Here is a 22,864-nt window from a genome sequence, read left to right on the forward strand (position 1 = left end):
AAAGGTATGTAGAATAAAATGTGACTCAGGTATTCCAGGTAACCCATGGCATACTGTAGAACAATCATTTTAATATTTCTGGCTGGCTAATAAAAGTAGAAGGAAAAACTGTGCTTTGTGAGTTTTGGATAAGGAACTAGAAGTGTCTGGTCTGGCTGCATGTTTGTCTTACTGAAGTTAAATATAGATAACTTTTCTTAACTAGGCTAGTACACATCTCCCCAAATGTAAGGAGCACAAATTGTAACTTCTTTCATAAGTTGTATAACAAGGTGCGCACTGTTCTCCAGACTCATATAATCACGGAAATATCATCACTGCAGTAGTTTGCCTCCCTCTGGATTTTTCCCCTTCACAGGTTTGTGCTGACAGTTTGCTTTGCTTTACTTTACTCACTAATGTGGTTAAAATCCATAACCCTCCTGATGACTGCCATGGTTACAGAGCACATCTCTTTCAACAGGTTCCTTTTTCCTGGCGGAGATACAACGCCTCTGATTCACAGGTTGCAGGATAGTGGTGGTGAAATCAGTGGAGCTTACTGTCCCTTGGCACTGGGGACCAAACAGAGAGCTGGTGTAAGCTGAGGATTACCATGGAGCATAGAATAACATCCCTAGCTTTGGCTTTGAAGATTTGGTTTCCACATCAGTGTTTTTCTCTTTTGTTGCCTTTCAGAAATGCAAGTGTTTTCATATCATGCTGTATAATTTAGCAGAAAATCAATATTTTGTCTGGCAGCCTTTGTAGCATGTATAGATGATTTCTCACACCAAGCTTCCTCTTCTTTTTTCCCTCTCTCCCCTGTCCCTCTGAGTTTAAGTGTGATGTTTTGAAAAGCAAATCTTTTTGACTACAAAGTCCTTTCCAGTCTTTAATATGTTAGGTATGGGTTAACAGGGCAAATGTCTTCAGCTCCTCTTCATCTTGCTTTACCAAATTCTGTTTTACCAAAAACATGCTCATTTGTATTGGCTGAAAATGTTCCATCAAAGCTGAATTTTAATGAAAACATTATTTAAAGAGAGTTTTCAGGGTGAAGCGTAGAGAAAGAAGGGGAAAGGTTTTTTGCTGTTGTTGTTGCTAAAAAAAAAAAAAAAAAAAAAAAAAGTATTTTTATTCAGTAATGGATACTTTCCAAATTAAAAAACCTGGATGTGTGGATCCCAAGATGACTGCTTTGTGTCCTACAGAAATCAATCTTCACTGTGAAGAAAGTGTATTTTTCTCATCGAGAAAAAGTTTAAGAAACTTGAACAGTGACTTGAGCAGTGAAAAATCTCGAAATCTATACTGAAGGGCCTGTTTTTAGCAGTTTCTCTCATCAATGATCTCAGTTTCCTTTCCAAATTAATTAGGTTCCTGGAATTCTCCCTTAATATCCTTTCTCAGACATAGTCAATTAATTTTGAATTAAAAATATACAATTGCTGCAACTTGTTGCATGTACCATTTTTTTCCAGCCATGAATTACTACCATCCTTTGGGCCATAAAATGAAATTTAAATAATGCTGCCATATTCCTCTTGACTGAAAGAATGTATATGTTGATCAAAGCTTCCATCAGCTTAAAATATCAGAAATGGAGAATGATGCTGCCAGAAAGATGGATATTTAATATATGGCTCAGTACTTACATGTTTTTCTCCTTTGTGTTTATCAGGGCATTAATTTCTTCTTGTTGCACCATCATATTTTTATTATTTAAGCAAATTATCATGGCTAAAGTAAGTAGGGCAATTATTCTTTGTTAGCTGGCACACTGCCATTCCTTTCATGTGTTCAAGAGTCAGCTATGAATTACAAGGATGTAATGTCCCAGATGGATTTAGCGGTGACATCATAAATTCTCACTCTGATGAAGACACTAATATGTGCTGTTGCCAGTAATTTGCTGACACCACTTAGAGTGAAGGGCACAAACAAAGATGTCTTTCTTGGCATAGCACCAAGGAAGCCAAAGCTACTGTGAAAGAAAGCTCCAGCCAGGTGAATTCAACTTTCCTTTGGAAATACATCTGTTAAATGGGAAACAATTCACCTGCATAACGAATGCAGCTCCTCTATGTGCATGGCGTGCTTTGGAAACCATGGTCAGCTGAACATAAAAAAAGAAAAAAAGAAAAAAAATGTATTTGAGGATTCTGGCAGTAGTTTGTTAATTATTTTAGCTTAGATAAAGCAGCTCTGGAGTAGCTTGGGGTTCACCACGGAATCAGCATGTAGCTGGATTGGACCCAGCACAAAACCTGAAGTGGTTCCCTGTATGAAATCTCTTCCTATCCTTTCCCAGGTGGGGAGTCATGCCTTGCTCCTCTGGCTCTAGATTCTGATTGAGCACTGGTACCACATTTCATAGCTACAACCCAGTGAGGTCAACATATCCACATGGGCTTTCGGGGCAAACTTTGGGAGCACTCTGAGGTGGAATGGTGACCTGTTTCTCCTAAGAGAACAGAGACAGTCATGATGCCCGGCTTGTAGTGAGGTCCATTGGCACAGATGAGTTTTTGGGTCTCTATTGGTGCCATACACCAGAACAGCAGACTGGCACAATCTGCAGGCCACAGAGGAGGCTTGGCCTTGTCAACATGATGTGCAGCATCACCGATCCATCCCTTCACTCTACCCATCACTGCTTCATTCTGCCTAATCTCTCCAAAAGGAAATTTAATTCACAGCACACATTTATAAAATACTCTTCATCCTTTGAACTGGTTCCCTTAAACATACCCTAAATATCACCACCACTGTTGCTCAAGAGACCCTTGTTCCAGGACCTTGAAATTTCTTAGTGTCTTTTTTAGATAGATTTAACAGGTCTCACATTTCTTCCCACCCACCTCTGCCACTCAGGCCTCCCTTTCCTCTAATAAGATCCCACCAGGTGCCTTAAGGTAGTGCATGCTGAATCCCACAACACCACTGGGAAGCTGAAGATTCTGGATTTTGCTTCAGGAACTGTATATTACTCTTGGGCAGCAATTTGAAAATCTTTTCTGTAATAAAGCACGCTAGGATATTCATTATTCCCGTTAGTCCAAGGTGCCAAGTAGCATTACCAACACATTATAAAAATGTTCATGTTAGGGTTCAAACTTTGAACTTTACTTAAAAACAATAGTGGCCTAGAAATCTGTTCCTTCTCTTTGCCTTCTCTGCTCCTGAACAACTCCAATTTTTAGATTTTTTTCTGCAACCCCATGAATCATCTTTTCCTGCCCCAAGTTCAAATGGAAGCTGCATCTCATGATGCCACATGACTTTAGAAGCTGCATCTTTGAACAGAAGCCAAAATATTTATCTTCTGTGTATAAAATGCTCTTTATATCATCTTGGCAATGAATATGTTTGTGCATCACATCAAACAGTGTTTGGCTTCCCTATAGCACATGGCACAGTTTTAATAGTATTGATTTTAATCTAATTTACCTGAAAGTTTTCAAACTTCCTACTTCTGTATGGCATATGAAACATTAACCTACAGGTCAATCCAGATCATACCTGTTTGAAGCACTCCACACGAATTTCTACCCAAATTCTATCTTTTCCAAGATTGCTGGGTCCTGTCAGCATTTTGCCTTTGTTCTTTTCTGGCAAAGCATTGACATGACATTTGTAAATGTTGCCAGATGAGTCAGTGGCCTGGGTTTGGTACATAATTCAGAATTTCAGTTTTTCAAGCCCTCTGAAGCAGCAGCCACTATTGGAGCCAAAGTTTAATATTGTTAGTGTATTAATTCATGTCAGTGGTTGAGTGCATTTTTTTTTTTTTTACCACACTTCACAGAAAATCTTCTACCACCAGCAATTGATCAAATATGACAAGTTCCCACTTGGCTAATGCCTGTGATATGGACTACTTAACTCCTGTATTTCTTCCCAGAATGGAAACTGCTGCTTCTGGTGAAATAAAGGAGCTTCTGTTTCTCTGCCACTGTCAGAAATGGAAATTCAGAGCAATATTTTCATCAGCTTGAAATGCCAGATGAGATTAAAATCCTCATGCCAAGGGGAAGGCATTTGCTTTGAGCTGCAGTTCTTAATGCTCCTGAGCCCACCACTTTGTAGGAGGCATCTCAACCTTCCTGTTCCTCCTCTCGTTGGAGCAGTGCCAAAGCTTCAAATCATTAAGAGTCGCTGAGATCTTCTGGGAATACCCCACCAGGGTGAATTCAAGCCTGATATAGGGCTGCCAGGCTACGAGGGTTATTTCAAGGAGGAAAGCACACAGGTGTAGATGTAAACTGGAACTCCAGGGGCCCACGAATCCTACCCACCAATTTATGATTGCCATAAATTGATGTTGTGGCCTGTCTTCTGGGGAGAGTGAATGGGATGAGCTGCCCCAGGGAGCAGGGCCTTTGAACTGATGCCTTAACCTTGGACATCCTAAAGTTTGTGATAACTGAGATGGGCTAAGGTAACAGAGAACACCATGGCCTGCAGCTTGAGGAAGACATCTGTGCTGCTTGGACCTGTTCTTGTTGCCAAACCTTCCCTGCATTTCACACACACCGAGCGCCTGGTATGAAGTGTGGTGCTGTCATAATGAAATCACAGGGAGTCAGATGGAGAAATGTGTGTTTGAGCATTTAAAGCTAGACTTGTAGACCACAAAACAGACTTCACAAGTAGAGGTCAAGGTGGCACCAATTAAGACAAGATTATATTTAATGGAAAGTCACCTGGATTGAATTAAGTGTATTTTCTTGGACCTAGCAGGCTGGAATCAGGATAAACAAACTTCTCCAGAATTCCTAGGTGACCTTACAATAATTATGACCAAATCTGAGTTTCAAGTCTTCAGAGCCCCCAAATTATCTTTTGTATAAGAACACACATTGCTACTCGGGAGGTCTGTTTGTTGTGATGAACAGAGCATAAAATAAATCCCTCACACACAATACTGCAGGTGGAGGCTGCAGAGCAGTTTCTGTGATCAATAGAGCTAATGGGCCTCCAGTGTAAAACACATTTTTGTAACTCCCTTTCTTCAGACCTTCTTTTTTGTCAGAAACATAGTGCCAAAAGAACTTAATGGCTTTGTTTTTCAGTCCATAAACTGCTGATATGTCGCTGGTGTTGCAGTTAAGCATCCACAATAAACCCACCAGAGTTCAAGCTCGTGCTACAGTCAAGCACTGCTGGGGCCACCACCTTTTTTTTTTTTTTTTTTTTTTTTTTTTTGTTTATTGCTGCTGCATGTTTAAAATATGATAATGTACCTCTACATGGAAACACAGAATGAAAAAATGATACACACACGTCTCAGTTTTGTAGGTTCCATCTGTGGCATCTTTGCCCCTTATTCAGACAGTATGCCCTGGGGAGGCATGGAAGTCTGCCTTTGATTCCAGTTTGTTTGCCAGTCTTGGCCTGCACACTCTACTGGCTCACTTTAAGATGAATGCTGGTCAACAGTTGTTCACCACAAGAGAGTTTCTTTTGAGAATGTGTTGGTTCACTGAGCTCCACTGATCCAGCCAAGACATTTAAATTCCTGCTTAATGAGTCCATGCAGGTTTTGAAATATCTAATGAGTGTCAATTATTTGGACCCTATGAATCCCTGGCAGTTTTTTAGTGAATGCACACTCTTGTCAACTTTCACTATTTTCTCTAGAGCAGTCAAATAAAAAAAAAAGAAAAAAGAAAAGCTCAGGATTTCCAGGCAGATGCAAAGAAGTTTCCTGAAAGTTCAGTAGAAATGTCTAAAATTTTTGGTTTGAGCTCACACTGGACTAGAACATGAAAAAACACTTCTTGTGGCCCTAAAGTAGTTTTATATATGCTTTTCAAGAATCAGCCTAACTTCCAATCCCTCAGTTAACTTGAAACACCTGTCCTAAATAAGTAAATGCCACTCTTGCTGTATTTGCTTTACTTAAAGCTGATTTGAACTTTTAAGCTAATGGCTCATGGTCTTACCCACTGTGATTAGAGGTACTGGTTTTATACTGCAAAAAGAATGGGAAGGCCTAGATTTTCACAGAAGATACAAAATGCTAATTCTTTCTCCAATGAAAATGGAAGTAAATGTGATGAAATTAAGATTTTGAGTGCTTTTGTACAAGTTTTTTAAGTGTGTGTTTCTGTATTAGTTTAGTTTGGATCTTGGGAGTAAGGAACCATATTGTAAAAGAGGAGAAATACACCCAGCACCAGTAATTCTTACAAAGCTTGCAAAGACACTTTTAAACACCTTTATGTGGGATGTACAGACAAAGGTGTAATGAAAGTATAAATGGTTATATTTGGCACTGCCTCATTCAGTGTTTTGTATCTTAGTGCTGCTGCCATGCTCTTTCCCCCAAACCATGAGCCCCTAGGACCACTGTATAACCATACTTCATCCTCATCTCAGGGTTATGGATACTTTCTCTAGTCCTTTCATTCCTTCTCCTGACTTCACATCTCATTTCAGCCTTAGTCCTTGATTCATACTACAGGTGCCTGCCCACCTCTTCATACTGTAGTTACTTGCCTTCTACCCCATCCCCACCGCCCCCTGCTAGGCAGGAATTAAAGCTCACAACCTCAAATAGAGGCAGCTGAATCTCTGTACCTGGCCTGCAGCAAGGGCAGAAGATCAATCTGCCTGGGGTAAGAAGTGTGGTGTAAGACCTGGCCCCCCAGGCGGGAACCAGGGACTGGCGTTACCTGGTGTGCTTTCTGTGGCTGGGAGAAAAGCATGTTTGCAGAAGGATACTGTGACAGCCTGAATTCTGTATCCTGGGGTCCTTCCACACCATCTCAGACTCCAGCTACTGTAGAGAAAAAAGTACTTGGATTTACAGATGCATAGAGTATTTTGGGTTGGAAGGGACCTTCAAGATCATCTAATTCCAAGCTCCCTGCTGTGGGCAGGGTCATCTTTCACTAAATCAGGTTGCTCAAAGCCCCATCCAACCTCTCCTTGGAACACTTACAGGGATGGGGCAATCACAGCTTCTCTGGGAAACCTGTTCCAGTACCTCACCACTCTCACAGTAAAGAACTTTTTCCTAATATCTAAACTAAATCTACTCTGTTTCAGTTGAAAGCCATTACCCTTTGTCATATAACTTTGTAAGAAGTCCCTCCCCAGCTTTCTTGTAAGCCCTAAAGGAACTGGAAGACTGCTATAGGATCTCCCTGGAGCCTTCTCTTCTCCAGCTATCCAGGAGATATATTCCCTCATACATTTATCAGGCCATTCCTGACTCCTATAGCAAGGAGTCCACTGTGTCTTTGATAAGTGGCTATCGATGTACTGGATATCACCACCACTCCTGCAAATTACAGCCAGTCAACTAACATTTGCTCACTATTTCTCTGAGTTGAGTTCAAGCATGAAATTGCTATCAATGCCATCCTTACTTCCTACCAAAACCCTTCCTGCTAGGATAGTCAAGGAAAATATTTTAAGCCCTGAAAGCTCCTTGAAGTTTATGGGTACATGGCCATCCATGTGAATCAAACTAAAGCTGACAATCCCAAAGGGCCACATTAGTTTTCCCACAAAAACACATGAATGTAGCACTTCTGTCCCACACTTGGCAGGTTATTCATTTATTTTAATTTGCAGCAACTGTGACTGAGTTACATTCATCTTCCCAGATGTTGTTAGTGATGAAAGCTGAAGGAACAAGTCTTCTGATGTTGATGTACTGTGTGCCAAACCTCATCTTGAGCCCCTGGCTCCTGCTGTACTTTTCTTGTGTCTGTACTGCTGCCTTGTGATAAATGAAACTTGCAGAATCACACGTACTGTGGTACAGGAACAAGCATCTCGTCTGGGGAGTGGTCAGTGCTGGAGGCTAAAAACTTGGGCTGTGTGTACATCTGCGGAGGCTCATGTATTAACTACAGTAAAGTTATTATAACTAAAGCAAAGGTGCTGAGGCTTTGATTACAAATGTCAAACAAAATGGGAAACAAAGCAAGGCTGAGGAAGGAAAAAGGCCCCAGCCCTGTGTTCTCCTCCCCCCACTCATCACAAGCAGCTTTTCTGTCTTTGTTTTATTAGCTCCAAAAGCCTTTGCAGTCTTGCCTTCTTGGCACACTTGTAAAGTCCTGGGAAGCTCAGAGTTTTCTCTCAGTTACACTGAAAACCCACAGATGGTCTAAATGATCGTTTGTAAATAAATGAATAATCAGAACCAAAAAAGCTCTGCAGAAACCCTCTACCAGCCTTTTCTAATTTTCCACAAAACGCCTCAGAAACAGATTGCAGACTTCACCAGCAGACTGAAACAGCCACGTTACCAATTTGCACAGATGGAGATCAATTTAGTCTCAGCTAATTCAGGGTTTTCAATTTCCACGAAGCTCCTTCCCGCTGGAAGCAGCGAAGCACCAGACCTCTGTTTGCTGAATGAGAGACGGGCACCAAAGGAGCAGCTCCCATTTCCTGCTCACATCCCTTGCCTGCAGACCCATCCATCAGCCTGGATGTGAGACAAACCCCTCAGCACAACTGAGGCTAAACCTCTGCTTTCATGTCCCTGCTGTGCCCTGGGGCTCTGCCTCTGTCCACGCCTGGGTGCTGAGGTGATGGCGTGGTGTGCAGCACCCCAGGCTGTCCTTGGACCCCTCTGTCATGGGGGAGGCCACACTGTCTCCTATGAGATGCTCTTTGCAGTCCGGGCTTGGGGTGAACACCTGCTGGCAGAGGGGAAGGTGAGAACAGGTCAAGTCTGGGGGCACGCGGGGCTTTAGAGCACTCCTTAAAGCACCAGCTCAGGTGAGGGGGACAGGCATAGAAGGAGTCTGAGAATTCATCTCCTCCCCTGACCTTTTATAGGATCATAAAATGGTTTGGGTTGGAAAGCACCTTAAAGATCATCTTGTTCCAGTTGCCTTGCCATGGGTAGGGGCGCTTTCCACTAGGCCAAAGCCCCATCCAACATGGCCTGTGACATTTCTAGGGATGTGGCACGCATTTCAGCTCTAACATCTCAAAGTAAAGGGCTACTACTCAGCTGTTGCACACCTACATGAATAACTGGCTCCTATATATATTCCCAGTAGTGCTCCTGGTGCCCCCACTACCTTTAGAAAGAGCTAGTCAGTGCACACCTACATACGTGCATACAGTGCATGCATGTGTGCGTGTATAAATACACATATATACGTACCAAGCAGATATATTCATGTTCCTGCATGCCCATACGTGCTAGCAGCCACAACTCAGATGTCAGTGTAGACAAAGCAGGTATTTAAGGATAAATGAGGAATTAAAGCAGCTTGATCTGCTGGATAAAGCAATAGCTGGGGAACAGTTGCATCCTGCTTCCCACATCAGCCAGCCCTCTCTTTCAGCAGCACATTTCCATGAGGCTGTGGACATAGAAGAGGAAAGAATTTCACAGCAAATCCTCTGCTGTCCAAACCTTGGCCATGAGCAGAGAGTCTACCTGTCATCTTGCTGATGAAGGAATTTCACTGTCCCTCTTCCAAGTCTGCCAGCTCAGAAATGGTGACATGTTGTTCAGCAGCCAGGGCTCATTTGCCTCTGCTGAAATGGAATGGCACAGCAGGACGGCCATGATCATCCTGGTGGAAAAGATTGAGATATTTTCAACCTCAAAATTAGACACAGGGTCTTAGCTAAGCTGCCACAATGGTTATTTTATTAATGCTATTTGCAGTAGATTCTCTTCTACATATATAATGTATTCAATTAATGTATTTAATTGTACTTTTCCAGCCAGAGTCTGCAAGATGGAGAGGGAAAACTCCTTGCCATAGCTGAAGGCTTCTGTTTTTGCATCCAGTCCCAGAGAGGTTGCTCAGCCACCAGAGCTGCTGCACCTGCTATGCTGCATGTGCCACATTTACAATCCAGTTGATCATGGGAGAGGGAGATTTAATAACTCCTTAAAAACTGCATGCCACACCCTCTTCAGGGCATTGCATTTTAAAGAAACACAGAGGGGAGCCCATAATAAATGTTACAAGGGGAAATACCTGTGACTGATAAGAAGCTGAGCGGATGACAAATCACAAAAGCCTCCAGAGAACCCCTCAGGAGCAGATAACCTTGAGACGTACCTGTATATAAAGATTAAACAGCAACCCAAGCTCAGCAGAGATTTATAGCGCTTTGCAAGCCTCTTGGTTTCACTGTTTGCTTTTGCAGTAGTTTCTGGACTTTATTGTTAGTTTCTGTCTGTTAATATTCTGCACAGGCCCAAAAATACAGGTGTAGAGAAGTCACCCCAGAAAAAAACAAAGAATTTATTTGAAATATTTTACAAGGAGGTTTTATAGATCAATATCCCCAGCAAATGAGAAAGATAACCAGGAAAGGGCACAGCGCACCTGTGAGCAAGGTTGTGCAAAGATACAAATGAAAACATAAAGGATAAAATGTATTGACATGTTTCAGCTTACTGGCTAAATCTGGTTATTCATTCCTTTGTAAGGGCAGGTCCAGATATTATGGGCTATATATTTTTGGTAAGACAAGTATGTGAGGCAGTAAATGCCTTTGTGAGTACGCTTCAACAGGAAGGGTATGGCTACTGCTGCTATCTGGGGCCTCTCACAGAAAATACCCATGGGTATAAAAACCCTGGTCAGTTACAGACCGGGACAAAACCTCAACCAGAGAGCCTGTTCTGCCCAATGGCCCAAGTGAGAGGGAGGGACTCCAAACGGCCAGGTGCTATTATGAATATCAGGAAACATTTTCTCAGTGTAAGGGTGGCTGATCCCTGGCACAGGTTGCCTAGCAAGGCTGTGGAGCCTTCATCCTTGCAGATTGTCAAAAGCCATCTGGACACCATCCTGGCAACTGGCCATAGGTGTCCCTGTTTGAGCGGGGGGCTTGGACCACATGCCCTCCAGAGGTCACTGCCAACCCCAAACATTCTGTGATTCTGGCACTTTTTGCCTAAATACTGCGTCACTCCTGCTTCAGTCAAATGTCTTTGGCTCTTTGTCTATTTAAAGGGTTTAACTCTGCCTGGTTTGCTAGGATGTGGGGGCTGTTTAGGGACTGGTTTCCACAGCATGCACCGCAGGCACTGCTGAAGAGACCAGTTACATCAGTGGCAGCCTGGACCACAGCGCTGGCCTCACTTTGGAAAGGACAAATACTTGGCCACCACCAACATGCCTTTCTCCCCTAGCATTGCCCTTTCAACTCCCAACCAAAATCTCATGCCACCAGGCCACAGTGCAGCAAGCAGATGTGGCAGACAGACCTCTCACATGGATGATCTTCCCTGTTAGAGGCCGGACATGAGGACTTGCACTCTGAATCCATGGGTGAAAGTCTGCACTTCCAGAACTCTATCTGGGAGGCAGGCAATCTCCCTGGGTTCAAGGATGATGCCGATGTGACTTTTTCAGCACGTAGAGAGGGAACTGTGCTTATCTGATCTAGTAACTCAACGTGCAAAGTTGAAGGTGGTTACCAGCGGCCACTCCTTGTCATGCTCACGGAGAGCCAGACGTGCCCCGTGCGAAGTACTTAACATAACGTGCCAGCTTTTCATTCCAAGTGGACTGTTCAATAACAAAGCAGGAAAAAGGGGGAGGGATTACAGGACAATTGAGCAGTTGTTTGTGCAAGTGGAAGAAATAACTTTTCAGGAACAGGGCATGGGTCAGGGCAGAGGACGGTGTGGGCGTTCACTGAGGAGGTCAGACTAAACAGGCAGTGATGCATTTTATACTTATGTCACTCTTGGGAGAAAAAATGAAATTAAACACACACAGGACACTGAGGAAGAACAAACAACTTATTGTGTGGAAAGCAGCAGTGCTTTGGAAGGGCCAATGCAACTATCTGGTTTTTAAATTCATCATTGATTTGAGAGATGGAAGATCTGTTATAGCACAGATTTGTTTGAGAAACATCTCTTCATAAGGCTCAAAGGTCTCCAAATCACTTTGTTTACTCATTTATCTGCCTGTAACCATGTAACACTGTGCCTTCTAGTAGATAAATTACCATATTCGTTAAAAGTAAGCCAATGGGAATTCAGGGGAAGGGGAAAATTAATTTTAAGGAGAAATTTCACCAATAAGGGTGCTGTGTGGCTCCAAGCCTCTCACTGTACATCCAGTCATCCTAGACTGGCTCAAACATAAAGGAAGCTTTTTTATGGAAGGACCAGACACAAGGGAGAAGCCCACCTAGGTAGGAGAGTGTCCCTAGGAGCAATTGCAAATACCAACTCTCTTCAACCAGGTATGAACTTGCAATTTCCAGTGTGCCACTGCCCTCCTCCAGCAGCTGTTCCTTCACTTCAGGGGCACACAGTGGACAAACCCTCTCCTGGCTGCACCAGTACCTCACAGATGCTGCACATCCATGGCACCAGCCTCCCCACACACAGGGAAAGGAGAGGGGCAGAAGTAAAGGGCTTCCCTTTTAAAGTACTTGGGGTATTCAGATTATATAGTAATGCAAAATATTTTTATATCATCCCAGGACATTTTTGTTTATACTGCCGAGTGCTATTTTATTTGTTCCAGCTTTGCCACAGATGCAAAAATTCTGTGAAAAGAGAAAGAATGTCTGCTCTCTATGGTGGCTTTTAAAAAATCAGAAGAGCAAGTAAAATCCATTTCTTAAGCAAACATTCCATTAAAAAAAATCACTATATGCTTATAGAAAACAAAGATTTAATTTTAAAAAGTTAGTATCTAGGTATTCCAGAAGGTTTGAGTCATCCACAGTAATAATTAGGGGGTTTGTTCCATACAAAATGCTTTATTTAACCTTCATGCCTCCATTCAGATAATTGTACAAATGCATACATTTAAAGGTTTAAACTCTATTTCAATTCACAGCTCAATTCATAGGAAAGTTGAATACAGAAAAGCAATGCACCAACAAAATATGTCTGAGACACCATTTAAAACGATAACACTTGTTCATTTAAATCTTTGAGAATAGAGTGGAATAATCATCCTCTGACAGAATTTCATTAGGGGACTCCCTTTACATTATCATAGGGCAAAAATCACCTTTTTACAGTAAGAGGAAAAAAAGCTCTGAGTATATTTACAATACATACACTATACATAAATACAAGAACAACACTTACATAATATTAATAAACTTATAACATAGGCATTGCCTAAACACTACATAGTATATAAATGCAGAGGAAACTATTGGGAAATTAGATCTTCAGAAGTTTACTTTAAGTTTTGAAGAAAAGTAATTTTTGTATTTAAAAGCTTTTGAAAAGAAGGCAAAAGAAAGTCTAAAAAACTAATAGGTTTGCCTGCTAGCACTGGTATTTTTATTCCTTTTAAATGTAGGAGCTCTATTGACACTACTATCTCTATGGGGTTACCGATAATGGCCCTCCCTTTCGCATCTTATCTAGGAAAAAGATTGAGGTGCTGTACACTCTAATTCCATTGCTGTGAAGCTTCAGTCCCAAATGAACCACTTGGTAAACTACGGGATGTTTTTGTATTTTTACACAGGAGGATCAAATGAACACTCATTGGTACATACAACAGTAATGACCTGATTAGAAGGAACAATTTGGGGCCAAATACAATCCCATCCTTAGGTTTTCATTCAAATAACACCGTGGGGGAATTTGCTTCGTCCATAAGTAACTTGGCCAAGAATGATATTTTTCAGTATTGTTGTTTTTTCCTGAACACAGCTGAAAGAACTTTCTGATTTAATGGTATTTTTGACCCCACATGTTGATAGCAGTGTCCAAGTCTCTCTTTCCCTTGATGTGTATGAAATGCATGTGCCTGTGTGTGGGTTGAAGGTCTTAAGGCTGATGGTGCATGAAATTTAAGTAATTCATTACTGTCTCTGTGTATACTCTACAAATGTGCAAATGGGAAATACAACTTTGTAAGGACAGACAGAAGGTCAAGAGAGCATATTGTGTAGGTGTTCAGTGAAGAACTTACATTACCAAGGAAGCCATGTATAGGACAATCAGGAAAGAAATCAACCATGTGGTTTTTTTTTAACATGGAAATGTGGCAGTGAAAAAGTCTGAAACCAGAAATGACAACAACTCTGAATCGTGTAAAATATTAGTTCAGCCATGAAGATTTGGCTCAAGCTGTCTTTCCAAAGCTCTTTTATACCTAGAAAGGCAGGGGGAGGGAGAAGAGTGGTATCTGAACCTGTGTATTTCATGGTTGATGCTTATGACAATCCATCAATGCCATTGCCTATGGTCCCAAATCAGACACTGAATTAATGTTTTTATATGCTGAGGTCACAGCACAGAGCAAGGTTTAGTGAGCCAATGTGTGAACCACCCCTTCTTTTACTTCTGAGAGCATCTTGACTCACTGAAACTTCTGACTCTGAATTGGGAAAGATGTTGCAATTCATTCATATGGACAACAGGATCTCAAGTAATTTTTTGTATTCTTATTTTCGTAATAGCTAAAATTCACATGCCCAGCTTTGTTTCTCTGGAGGACTGAAGAACTCTGTATTGAATAATGCAGAAGTTTTCACAAGTGTAACTATTTCATAATTCAAAGTCAGTGAACACGAGCTGCTATAGAATAATGCTTGCAAAGCAAAAAAAAAAAAAAAAACAAAAAAAAAAACCAAACAAAAAACAAACAAAAAACCAAACCAAACAAAAAAAAAACCCAAAAAAACCCAAACCAAAACAAAAAAACAAACAAACAAAAAACACACACAAAAAACCAAACCAAAATAAAAAACCCCAGACTCAAATAAAACAAAAAAGCCCCAAAAAGTAAAATCAAAACAAAACAGACTAAAAAAAACAAACAAAAAAAAAGAAGAACCCTTACTCAGAGTCTGCTTTTCAGAATGAAGGGGAAAAAACCTGTCTCATTTTGGGATGGTGAAGACAAGGCGCCTTTTCTTGCTGAAGAACTAACACATGCAGGGCTGGAATCAGCCAAACCTTCCAACACAGCAGCTTTCTAAGGGTGGCCCCTCACTGTGTTGTTGCTCCAGAATGGAGAACAGAACACTCCTCTCCAAAAAGGGCTCAGGTACTGGGTAAGAAACTAAATTCCATTGTCCTTTTGATGACACATTCCCTGGTGCTCTCCTGAAATCCCCAGCATGAGTTGTGCTTAATATCTGGAGATAAGCTCAGAACAACCGAATAAGTATATGCATGTTCTGATGGGATTATTTCTGCCAGTGGTTAACATTTCAATTTGCTACTGAATGAGCAACTTTGTCACATAATTAACTCATGTTCATGAATACCTAACTGTTACACGTGTGTCCATGTCCACTTTTTTTTGGGGTGGGGGTTGTTTTTGGACCTGCACTCATGATCATCTGTGCATGAGCCTCAGTGGGACTCTAGCAGCAACCCACTCATGGCAGCAGATGCCTAAACAAAATGCAGGATTTCTCAAATACAAAATTTTGCCTGGATAAATTACAGGTACAAATTCAGAGGACAGAAAGCAATCTTCCTTGGCAAAGGCATCAGGACAACCAGTTACATTTTGATTTCCAATAAATTAATTTTTTAAAATAGAAGAAGCATGAGGGCTGGCATTACACTGCTATTTTAAGAATCCATTAGCAGTAGTTAATATTTACAAAAAAACTGAGAAAAAATAAGAGTGCAAGAGTCACAGCTGGCCGTTTTCTGGTAAGATCAATTAGTCTACTGATGCCAGTGTTTAGGCCACTCAATATAAAAATCTCCATACTTCATTTTAGGAATATCGACTTCTTGTTTGCAATTCAAATAGTCTCTAGACAGACAGTCCCCAATTTTTCACTCATTTGTCCCCAAAAGAAAGCAAAGTGATATATTTTGTCCACTCATGAAGTCAACCAAGATGATATTAAGTACTATGAGCATTACATGATGAAGAGAAAGGAGACATAAGGTGAACTCTTGTGTTTCCAGAGTTCAATGCAGAGGATTTTTCAAGAGAATCCCTGTTCTTTCATATTCCCTAAAAAAAAGCTCCATTGGGCTTATTGCTGGTTTTGGATTACTTAACTAGAGAATACCCTGGATACATGGGCATAACCAACATAAATTGGGAAGAAATTCCCTAAAACATTGCTCTGACAACGACTTCCAATCACACCTACTGAGAATTGGTACAGCCACAAGTCACTTGTAAACTAAGATTTATTTTCTTCTTACAAATATATGACAGATGTTATCTGAGAAAATAACTAAACCTCTAACACAGTATCTCAACATGTGAACATACAAATGGCACTTTGTGTTTGTTTCTGTGCTGCATTATTGTTCTCCAAGTAAAATTTCATTTTCACCTTACTGTTAACAGAATCCCATTAAGTTATTGCTGTGTAAAAGTATAGGAACATCCCATCAGTTCTAATTACAGGCACTTTCAGTTTCTGTTTCACCTCTAAAATAGATTTCAGGCTATCTCACTGAAGTGTATGTGTATTTTAAATGTCAGAACTGTCCTGCTACAATGGAAATTCTTGACATGTTACTGCACCTAGAAGACTAAACTCCCCTGGAATCAGCAAAAAGCAGCTGCCTATTTCAGCTCTGCAACCTTTAATCAGGATGCACTGTAGTTGGGGAAATACAAGAAGAAATAAAATCATGAGTGTTTGCCATTCCTGTATCTGCAGTTCATTGTAAAATGCCAGAAGGAAAAAAGAAATCACAAACCGACAAACCTTTCATATGGTTTTCATTTTAAGTGTTTTTTTTTTTCCTTTATTCAGTCAAAGACATTGAGCATTGACTTATTTGACACGGAAGGACCCAGTATAACTTTGCTATATCAAACACCATCTGCAAAACAGCAAAGAAGTGGCCACTCCATTTTGCAGAGAAAACACACTCTGATAGAACAATTTACTTCTTGTGTTTTGTGTTTTAGCTTTGCAAGGCATTATCCTAACAGTCTTCTGATGAAAACTGAAGGTAAGGTTTAAAATTGTTTAAAATTTTATTTCATTTCAGCTATTTAACACCCCACGTAAAACTGTGAGTTTGAAAATACTTTTCCATTATCACATGTATTACAGAATATTTTAACTGTTGCAAGTATAGTAAAATACTTTCAAGTTACTTTTTGATTTCTAAAGATGCAGTATCCTTACAGTTACATTTTTATGCCAAAACCTGATTTATTGTGTAGAATTTAAGCCTTTTCAGTGTTCCAGTGGGCATGACTTCATAAGCATACATTACACAGCAACTGCTACGCTATAGCAAAACTGTGAAAATACAACAATTTCTTTGTGCAATTCTCCAGTCACATATCAGATGCAAAGGCATAACACAATAACATGAACTGGTTTCTTAAGGTAGTATGTTCTGTATCAGTGTTTACTTAAAATTCTTTATTTTCTGTCCTTTTTTGTTTGGTTGGGTTTTTTTTCCCTAAATTTTAATTTTAAATAAATTTGTTTATTACCTGCACATGGGTAGAGACACTTGGAAGTGCTGGGAATATGCATGAGTGTAAGGATGAGCATGTGGGAACAGCATGGATTTACTGAATGATCTTAACACTTGACTGCTGTGGAAGACACAGTTTCACACGATGACCTTACCAAACTCAAATTCAAACTAAAAAGTGGGATACTGTTAGTCACACCTACTCTGATTTTGAGGTATCCACCTTCAATAAAGGGGAAAGAGATTTTTTTACATTAAACAGCATTTATTAGAGAATTTATATTTATAAATGGCAACTAGAATACATTTTCAATGTGGTTAATGGAAAACGAGACTTAGGATCACTGTTATTCTCATTATTAAAGGGGAGAAAGGCTGTCCAGCTATTTGTCCATGCTCTGCACTGCAAGTTTACCTGAACATCAACATCACTGATGTAATTTTCAACACTGTTAATTCTGTTATACATTACTTCAGCAAATTATCACATATACAAGTCAGTCTAAATCTATTTAATTAATTATGTAAGCATGAGAGATAATAAGGAATACTGCATCTTCATCCCAAGTAAAAACTGCTGTTGCAATGAGCTAATTTTACAGTGCTGAATATAAGGGGTGCTCAAAAAATAATGACACAATTAAAAATTTTTAAAAGTTTAGTATCAAAGCTGTTTGCTCATTACATTTTCCTAAAATGCTAGCTCCTGAGGTTTCCTGACAAATCCATTTAGAACTTTTGACAATACATGAAATGTGACACTTCATGGCATAATTTCTCTTGCAAGCTGTAACATGCAATGTCACAGCATTGTGGATTGAAATCTCTTGTCTTTCTGAAGGAATGGGGGACACTGTATGTTAGTGAATCCCAACTGCTTAATTAAGATGGTCCTAGTGGATCGTGTCAGGATGAGATCTGGTGTTCCTGCATGCTACACATGATGTAAGCTTTTGCCACAGCCATGAATGTCACCCTGTGGTGGGGTACCAGGATTTTTGAGGAAACTACCCCGGAGCAATTGCCCATGGTCTTTGCATGAGCACAGAAACTTGGCAGGTCTGAACCACAGCCAATAAAGGCAAAGATACACTGAGGATCTGGGGGACATCAGCTCCACATTCAAACATCCTACTGAGTAACTTCTCTTAAAACACTTCTGAAGGGGACAAAAGCCAGAAAACAACCCCATGGAGTAACTGGGATCAAAGCCTGCAGGTGCTGGTATGAATGAGAACGTCATCAAGAACCATACTGTGTACTTGAAACCCCACTGCTGGTTGTGCAAGTCATCTAAGGTAACAGCAGCATGAGAAGCCCTTGCACAGGTGCTGGAGAGGCTGAGGATGTAGTTCCTGCCTGTGCAGTAACAAAATGTAGCACATGCTCCTCTACCTTTTGGCGTCATTCTCCTACCATTGCCACACTCAGTGCCTGTGTCCCTTGGTATTACTGCTGCTTTAACCCTCTATCACTTTGGGGCTCTTTGAACAAAACCAGACCCACTTTCTGTTGCAGTGTTTCCAATTCATATCACAACAGGCAACCAGCTGAAAAACCAGGGATTCACAGAGACCAACCTTTGGCCTTGGGAGAAGAGTCTCTCCAGGGTCTGTTATACATATGCTCTTCCACAGGGCATTTCAAAGCTGAACACTAAAATTAAAGGCCTCTCCACTTCTCTTGTAGTTTCTCTGTCTTCACTGACAACAGCGGAAGCCTAAAGAGGAGCACCGATCTCTCCCAGTTGCACCCTGCAACTGATGTTTGAGAGTAACACCACAACCTCCTGCATGCTAACAGAATGCCCAGTAGGAGTTTCTGCTCAAGCAAACTTAATTTTCTATGAGAGGAAAAAAAAAGCCCCACAGATCCCAAAAGGAATTCTGTATGCCACTGGTTCTTCAACTGAATTACTGCTATTCAAATAATTAGTTGGTAAAATATTCTTGGGCAAGAAAAGAACTTTATCAATGGAATTCTACCTGACCTGACTTCTTTCCCTAAATGACAACAATGACAGATGCATTTAAGGGGATGATACGGAAGTACACAAAATCCAGACCTCAGACACAATCCATGAAGCACCTCACATACAATACTTTGACAACCAGTTTTTTAAATCAACAGTAGCAACGCTGCTAGTAAAGACACAGTTCTGCTGCCCTGCAATGCCTCATGGTCTATCCAGAAGCCCTGCTCTGTCCCTGATTTGGAGATGGATTCTAGAATGTCGTCAAATTTGGTGGAAGTAGATCACCAACATGGTCAATGGGAGTTGACAGAGGCATTTTTCCCACAACAGCTGTGGATAATTTGTGTTGAGTTTCTCTGCTGACCACTTGGCAGTGGGAAGCCTGAGCTTTTTGTAAGTTCTTTCAGAGAGGTAATAAACTATCCATACTGGGGAACAATCAAACTTCTGGATCTTGTGAATGCTGTTATAAGTATAATCCCAGTCATATTAATCCTCAACTAATTGTAATTGCTTTTGTATCTGTATGGGTACTCTGTGTTGTTTTTTCTTAAAGATTACCTTGATTCCAGAATCCCAACATTACTACATTTACTTCAGGAATCTGATATTAACTGAGATGGTCAAACATTTAAAAACAAACAAGTAGCATCACAAATTTAATCTGGAATTCCTGGAACAAAATATTCATAATTAAATGCATTGCAAAAGACCTTTACGTTTACATCTTTCATCTCTAAGCTATGAAAATCTCAACACTTAGAAAATATTGCCAAGCCTCCCCTTTGTCAAATTTAGCTGAATAGGCAGATCCTTGTAAGGAAAGAAAACAGAAAAACACTATTCTGTTAGCATGAATAACTGATGACTAAGAGTTTCTTTCTTTCCTACATAATTCAATTAATACAAATTGGTTTGCAATTACAGGGCTGTATGGGAATGATCAAGAATTTCCTTTTATTTAATCTGAAAAGGCTTGGACTGAGAATCCAAGCAGAGGCAGCCACTGGTACCCATACAGAGGTCCATTTATATCATACTAGACAGCTGGCAAAATCTTGTTATTCCCTAACTCCCAGGGAGAAATCTAATGTCTTGCAGAGCACAACTGTGTATTTCTCTGTCCTACTTACAGTTCATCCACTACCTCCTCAACAGTCAGCTCTTTCCTTTATCTTTCCTGCTTTCCAGACACAAGTATTATGTTAAAGGAAATAAAAGTACTTAATTGTGGCGCCTAGCAGGTCAGTGAAACCAGCAAAAAGATTAATTTAAATGCTTAAATCTTACATGCTGTTTCTGCATACCCCCCACTTCTGTTGGTGTGGAGTAAATTATTGTCACAAGAGCCATTTTATTCATTATTGCTTTTTCTCTGCAAGAGATGCAGCCGTTTCTTCTCTGTTTTGATGATACATTCAATTCCATCTCAGGAATGGCTATACCACTAACCTTGGTACCAGCAAGTACAAGATCTGACTATTTCCTTGGGTTCAAATAATGGTTGTGGGGAAGAGGATACCTGCATGAAAGAAAACAGCACACTGAGAATAGGGTAGTAGTTTTTAGGTGGGCTCTTTCTATACAAATCAGAAAATGGACCTAAATAATTCCATGGTAAAATACAGATACTTAATATGGTATTTCAGCAGAGATGCTGCTGCCCTTTGCTTATTTTACAGACTTCAACAACTACGACGACAAAAGAAAAGAAGGAAAAAAACAATAAAGAAAAAAGTTAAATGGCTGGTGTCCTCTAGGGCATAATGACAAGGTGTGGTATGATATTAAAATGCCACCATCGTTATTGCAAAAGTCTGATCAAGCAAACCTCCAGCTCTGGCAGAGGGATCTCTCCAGCAGAATCTTGTTGCCTACTCACATGGAGCTTGTCTGTAGCACAGCTCCGGTGCAGTGCTGACACCGGTCAGATGGTACTGAAAACAAGGGGAAAAGATGGCATAATACAGATCTAGTGGTCTTGCTCTCATCATCATTATCATCATCATCACTATCATCATCGTCATCATCATCATATTCATCAGTTCATGGTATCTATACTCCAACCAGCAGTGATTTTTCAGGAATAAAATGTCTGGCAGCTGAGAAAACATACAAGTTATAAACATTTTTTGTCAAAGGATGCAGCATGTAAAATAATGCCCATTCCTGTAGCATCTCGGCTGCTATTTCCCAGGTGATTGTGATGACACTTTCAGGGGGTAGCCATGCTGAGGGGCAGATAGAGTTAACTTCAGATGGCGAGGAGAAGAGTGGCACTTCTTTTCCTGCTTTTTTTGAATTTCTGTTACTATTCTTTGTTACAGACATCAGGGAAAGCCCTGCCTGTTAACACTGTAGAGGGGGATTCAGCCCTGCTGAATTCACTGTGGGTAGTTAAGAGACCCAGCTCTTAAACTCGGCTGGAACAGGTAGCATTTCTCAAACCAGCATGTGCCTGCGGCGGTGGAGCGCCAAGTGATCCGAGCGGGAGAAGCTGCGGTCACAGTCTGCACACTTGAATGGCTTCACTCCCGTGTGCTTGCGGTAATGCCTCGTCAGTTCATCGGATCGAGCAAACTTCCAGGTGCAGCCTTCCCAGGTACATTTGTAGGGCTTTTCTCCTGGGAGAAACAAAAGAAAGAGGGGAAGGGGGACAAACAGGTTGTGACTTTCCCCTTGTTGCCATTAATCCCCACAATCCCCCCTGTACGCTTCCCATGAACACGCACTGCCTAGGGGTTGCTTTAGGCCAAATTACACAATTATGAGGTACTGGATCTGCTGAATATAAGGAAAAAAACCTTGAGATTTATCATTCCTGTGGCATTCACATGACTAAGAAAATCAACAGGATTAAGGCAATAATATAGATCCTACCTTGCAGGGGTGATGTGAGTATTAATATCAAGACAGAGGGCTGTGCAATTATTCTCATGATTACCATATAAGTCTACAACTCTCATCTTGTCAGACTACACTTTCTCCCCAAATGACCAGACTACCTGATATTTCTGCAATTCACCATGGGCTGACACAGACCTCCCATTATTCTACGATATTTATGAAGGTTTCTGATTATTTGTGTAAACAGCATTCCAATACATTTCTTAGTAAGCTGGTAAAAATCAACTACAATTTTCCAATGAAACATAAAAATTCAATCTGCAAAACCTCCTCTTTATTTACTGCACTTACTTTCAGTAAAAATAATTTTATGTAAGATGTTACTAGGAATGGTGTACATTTTTAAAGTGTACTTAGCCATGGGATTTGCACAACACTGTTCATAAATATCCATTTACTTTAGTGAGCTCAGACTTGGGCTAATGTAGATTTTTGGAAAATCCCACCATCTTGCTTTATATTTAAGGGTAAGAATGATGGTGTGTCATGTCAGAGGAGAAGATTAATACAGCCAAACTGGATTTTATGCTTGCATAAAGCACAAACTGTTTAAAATCCCATTTTGGCCATGTTTTTAGGCTATACTTCTTTGTGACTTCTATCACTCACCTTCACTGTCTATAGAAATGCTCTTGGCA

The 22,864-nt window shown here is 40.6% G+C and overlaps 1 protein-coding gene across 4 annotated transcripts in view; it reads right to left on the reverse strand.

The window, feature by feature from the left end:
- Positions 1-16,615: 16,615 nt before the first annotated feature.
- Positions 16,616-22,864, reverse strand: part of KLF12 (Kruppel like factor 12) — a 228,749-nt gene continuing 222,500 nt past the window's right edge. For all 4 annotated transcript variants that reach the window (XM_041471240.1, XM_041471239.1, XM_041471238.1 and 1 more), the window contains one exon: positions 16,616-21,943. In XM_041471240.1, coding sequence (XP_041327174.1) covers positions 21,762-21,943 — 182 coding nt within the window. In that variant the 3' untranslated portion in view covers positions 16,616-21,761. The remainder of the gene's footprint in view (positions 21,944-22,864) is intronic.

Source organism: Pyrgilauda ruficollis, unplaced genomic scaffold (assembly GCF_017590135.1).
Source record: "Pyrgilauda ruficollis isolate IOZ18807 unplaced genomic scaffold, ASM1759013v1 scaffold26, whole genome shotgun sequence".
In the NCBI taxonomy this organism is placed as follows: domain Eukaryota; kingdom Metazoa; phylum Chordata; class Aves; order Passeriformes; family Passeridae; genus Pyrgilauda; species Pyrgilauda ruficollis.